General features: G+C 33.7%; 1 protein-coding gene across 1 annotated transcript; it reads left to right on the forward strand.

The window, feature by feature from the left end:
- The first annotated feature begins 223 nt into the window (after nt 1-223).
- LOC113870912 (putative HVA22-like protein g) lies at nt 224-2746 on the forward strand. The gene is made up of 7 exons (XM_027507457.1): nt 224-308; nt 383-444; nt 570-668; nt 1283-1339; nt 1428-1491; nt 1755-1970; nt 2396-2746. Exons 2-7 carry the CDS (start codon nt 413-415, stop codon nt 2744-2746), a joined length of 819 nt encoding a protein of 272 aa, XP_027363258.1. The 5' UTR covers nt 224-308; nt 383-412.
- Nucleotides 2747-4757: the final 2011 nt, after the last annotated feature.

A 4757-nucleotide genomic window follows, 5' to 3' on the forward strand; every position in this document is an offset into this window, starting at 1 on the left:
TATTTAAAAAAAACCATTTTTTTTCCTCTTGTTTACGTTGTTAAATAACTGCACCACTATTTATAAGGTGTTGAGCCTTTTTGTTGCCTCTGATCTAAGGCTTCTTTCCACATTTTGTTTCGGAGAGAGAGAGAGAATCAGAGGCCAATCTTCCAGAGGATTAAACCACATTACCTTCTAAAGTATAAAAAATCTCAACTTGTTAATATTCCTAAGGTGTTGGGTTTTGGGGCACCCCAATTCCCTGACCACGGTTTGAACTTTGGGTGCCTCTGAATCGTTCTACTTCGATCCTTGAAAAATAAAAGGTAATGCCCCCAACATAATGTTATGACATTTTTTTTATCCATAATTTGACAAGTTGTTTGGTTTGGTTTTCCAGAGTTTTGTGTTGTTGAGATAGTGGTTGAAAATGCTAGGGGATTTCATTAATCGGTGCCTTATGTAAGTCCCTTTCATTTTGTTATTCTGTTTTTTATTTTTATTTTTATATATTTTTTTATAGATGAACGTTTTTCTATATATTTTTGAGTGATTATGTTATGTTCTTTATTCATTTTGGATTGCAGACTCATCCTGGGGTATGCATACCCTGGATTCGAATGCTATAAAACTGTGGAGAAAAATAGGGTCGATATTGAGGAACTTCGCTTCTGGTGTAAATACTGGTACAAAATTCGCGTGTTGAGTTCTTCTGAAATAGGACTTTTTTCTTTTAATTTTGTGGTATTTATGTCATTTAGGTTACATACTGAGTTTTAAGGTTTTGGATACTGACATTTAGTTATGATCAATTTTGTAAATTACTGTTGCATTTGCTGTTATCAAAATTACGGAAAATTATAAGCAAATGCATGCCCATATGGGTTGCATGTGTAATTGTCACAGCGATTGCAGTGCAAACCGCAATTTAAAACCTTATTTATGATGCAGAAGAAATTCCAAAACTATTTGCTAGAACAATAATTATATGGGGTATATATCAATGAGTGAGGGGAAAAAATAAGAGAAGGCCTCAAAATTTTGCAAAAGAATATTTTTTCGAAATATCCAAACCGAGGCCAAAACCTTGAAAAACAGAGCAAACGGAGGAGATTTTGAACTTGTATGATATTCAATCAGAAGTAAATGTATATCCTTTGTCGTGTAAATGGGGTTAAGAATACCAGAAAAAGTTGATTGAATAGAAAGCAATAATACGAGTTCTCATATTGCATTGCTCAATTTAAGCTTTAGAGTTCAGTTCCTTTGAATCACATCTTCATACATCATGTATTTGCAGGATCATTGTGGCACTTTTCACTGTACTGGAAAAGTTTACAGATATATTTATTGGATGGTAAGTGTTAGACGTTTTAACCATTTGTTTGTATCGTTTGTCTTTTAATTTAACTTCGAGCAGTAAATTCACTCTTGCTTTTTTGAAGGCTGCCAATGTATGGAGAGATGAAGATTGTGCTTTTTGTCTACTTGTGGTATCCCAAAACTAGGGTAAGTCCCTTTCTCATCAATGCACATTTTTCTTACATTTCCTGAGTTATTTTAATATTATTTGCAGAACATAATTGTTATACCACAATCAAACCTTTCTTGTTTGAGAAAAAAGAATAGATGATTAAGTGTTGATTGGAATGTTTATGTTATGATTTATTGTAAGTAAAAAATATAATGAAAATAGTATTCATATAATAAGAGCTTCACTATTTGAACTAAAAAAAAATTGACATATTATACATTATTTGAATGTCACACAGGGATCGGGATATGTTTATGAGACTGTGTTGAGGCCTTACGTATCAAGGCATGAAAACGACATTGACAGGAAAATACTAGAGTGGAAGGCTAGATCATGGGATATAATCATATTCTATTGGCAATACTGCGCAAAATTTGGCCATTCTGCATTTATTCAGGCTCTTCAGCACTTGGCTTCTCAATCTACAAGACTTTCCTCCAACCCCACTCCTCCGGTATGCATTCTCTCCCTCCCTAGCTAGCTTCTCAACTATTTTTCTTTTCTATTTTATCACTAGCCCTTCGTCATTACCCAACTATGCTTTTCGTTCTTCTAAAATGAAAAGGTTAAGCATAACTTAACCTCTACAGCTAGTTCTTCACATCAAAATTTTTTAATCTTATAAGTTCTATTTATAGTTATATAAAATTTCAACTTACATTATTAATTTACAATTAATTATATTTTATGAATATTTGAAGTCAAATTAATAGTAAATAACGATTCAGTTTTTACTTTTAGTCTCAAAAGTTACTCGTGTCTCTCCATCTCTGTAGCTAATCATAAATCTTTATAATCTACAGTTCCTTTCTTTTTATATGTAAACAGTCAGAATTCTATGATTTTAGAAGTAACTGACGAAAGTAGACGACATTGCAGAAAAACGAAGTGCAGGATCAAAGTGGCGCACAAGTGGCTTCAACGCAAACGCAAACACAAACACAAACGTCGTTGATGAAGCAAAGCAGTTCCCTGAGCAAAAGCAAGAAGTGGCCTCCAAGCCCTCCATCATCCCCAAGCATAGCCACAATCCACCGCAAGATCTCAGAGACACAAAAGTCCCAAACCGAAGAGGAAGAGGCATGGGAACCCGAACCTGTCACAATAGACGGTGAAGCTGTGAGCGTGAGGGAAAGAATCAACAGCGCGCGTGCGAGGCTCAGGCGGATAGACACACAAAACCCTCGATCCCCTCGATCCCCTCGAACCCCTCAGCATGTTCAACAGTAACCACAATTGTACAGTAACCTTAATCCCTGTAAAAAATAATGGGGCTAATTAAATTAGACTATGCTTCCTCTTTCGCATCCCAAAAATTGTCATTCATCATTCATTTTATACTAGTAAACAACATTTACATTTACATTTGCAATTACATTACACACGTTGCTTTTTATTAGCTGTTCTTCAATTACACAAAGAACCAAAGGATTGCTACTACTTGGGCTCTGATTGCGTGGAGTATTCCTTGTAAGGTTCGGGTGAAACAAGGAACTATGTGGTCGCGTATGAAGCTAAGACACGCGGCGAGAGGGTTGGGGTCAAAGAAGTGTGGGCCTGATGGGCCGGCTGGGGAAGTGGACATGGGCTGGAGGTAGGCCCAAGCGGCTTGCTTGACGAGGCGGTTGCGGATGGAGATGTGGTGGTTGGCGGCGGCGGAGGCGGTGGGGGAGTTGACGGCGGCGGCGGAGAAAGGGAGCACGTCTCTGAGGGAAGTGTAAGAGGGGGATTTGAGGGAGAGTGTTTTTCTGGGAGTGGTGGGCATGGCCATGGCCATGGGTGGGTGAACACTGAGAAGAGAGTATTTGGTCAAAGGAACAAACGCGTTTGCACAAAATCAATGCTTCGAGTCTATTTCAAAAGAGAGGACAATAACGCATGTAGCTTGGTTCCAACGGCTCGCTTTTCCAATTACTTACGTATCTTTGGCTTTTATTGTTTTTTGAATTTCAGATTCTCCGTGAATAATCGCAACTTCAGATCTATTTGTATAAAATACGAGGAAAATATTAATTCAAATATAAAAAGTAAAATATATATATATATATATATATATAAACATATAAAAAAAAACATCTCATCGTATTAATATATCTTGGTATTTCATTTTTCAGATATTAAGTTTCATCCTTGCTATAAGCAACATTTAATAAATACACGTCAAATTTTACCTTAAATTAATAAATGATTTTTTTTTGTTAAAAATCAAATTTTAAGGTTATTGTAACCTTAATCTTTGAATTATATGTACTTTTGTATTTTTTTCAATTTTAAAGCTTTACTTTTTTATTTGATAAAATATTCATTATTAATAACCATTACAAGTTTTCCATAATGTGGGAATTACAGGGAAGGATCTCATGGTGGTAGAAAACATTTGGAGCTCTCAAAAAGGATTTCATAGAAAATTTTGGATACTCAAGTCTTTTTTCTGCTATTAATTTATTCTTCAGTTCAACAAACTTACAAATTCTTCAAAGGCACCATATTTCATATGAATAAACACAAACACAAAAAATATAGTAACTATGGCAATATTAACTTTTAGGGGGTGTATTAGATTAGGATTTTAAAGGATTTTTTTAGTTTGAAAAAAATTTTATAAATTTTAAAAGACTTTGCAAGATTTTGCAAGACTTTAAAATTAATATTCTAATGGATTGTACAAGACTTTTAAGTCAAGATTTTAATAAATTTTGCAGGATTTTGTGAATTTTTAACATAAAGAGTTTTAAATTTTTACCTAATTACACCTCGAAATTGAGCTAAAAATTAGTATCGTTAGAAAATCCACAATCCACTAAGAAATATTTACCTAATTACATATGCAATATATATAATATTAATATAATTATTTAAAATATAAGTATTTATCTTGAGCCACTTAAGTTCATTCCTCATTGTTATAACATCATTTAATAACTTAGAATCATGAGTCGAACCCTCCCACCCATTGAGAACGTACATAAATTCTAAATCAAAATTACAAGCGACTAATACATTTTGTAATATTTTTCCATGATGATTACAATAATTGCTTATATCTCGTCCCCTCACCACTGTTGAAATATGTGTCCCGTCAATAGCTCTAATGCAATTATAAAATTTAGCATATATAACACTTCATCGTATAAAAAATATAAATACAGTAGTGTCAAATTTAATTATAATCTTTATTGTAAGATAATAAGTACATACCTTGAAGAAATGGAAGAACCTTGTATTTTTTTCTAATTTTAAC

This window comes from Abrus precatorius, unplaced genomic scaffold (assembly GCF_003935025.1).
Source record: "Abrus precatorius isolate BTA unplaced genomic scaffold, Abrus_2018 Scaffold7, whole genome shotgun sequence".
Taxonomy (NCBI): domain Eukaryota; kingdom Viridiplantae; phylum Streptophyta; class Magnoliopsida; order Fabales; family Fabaceae; genus Abrus; species Abrus precatorius.

Coding starts and splice junctions, on each gene's coding strand:
- LOC113870912 (XM_027507457.1), top strand. CDS start 413: ATGCTAGGGGATTTCATTAATCGGTGCCTTAT. Junction 445..569: donor TTCATTAATCGGTGCCTTAT/GTAAGTCCCTTT, acceptor TTTGGATTGCAG/ACTCATCCTGGGGTATGCAT. Junction 1,971..2,395: donor CCTCCAACCCCACTCCTCCG/GTATGCATTCTC, acceptor ACGACATTGCAG/AAAAACGAAGTGCAGGATCA.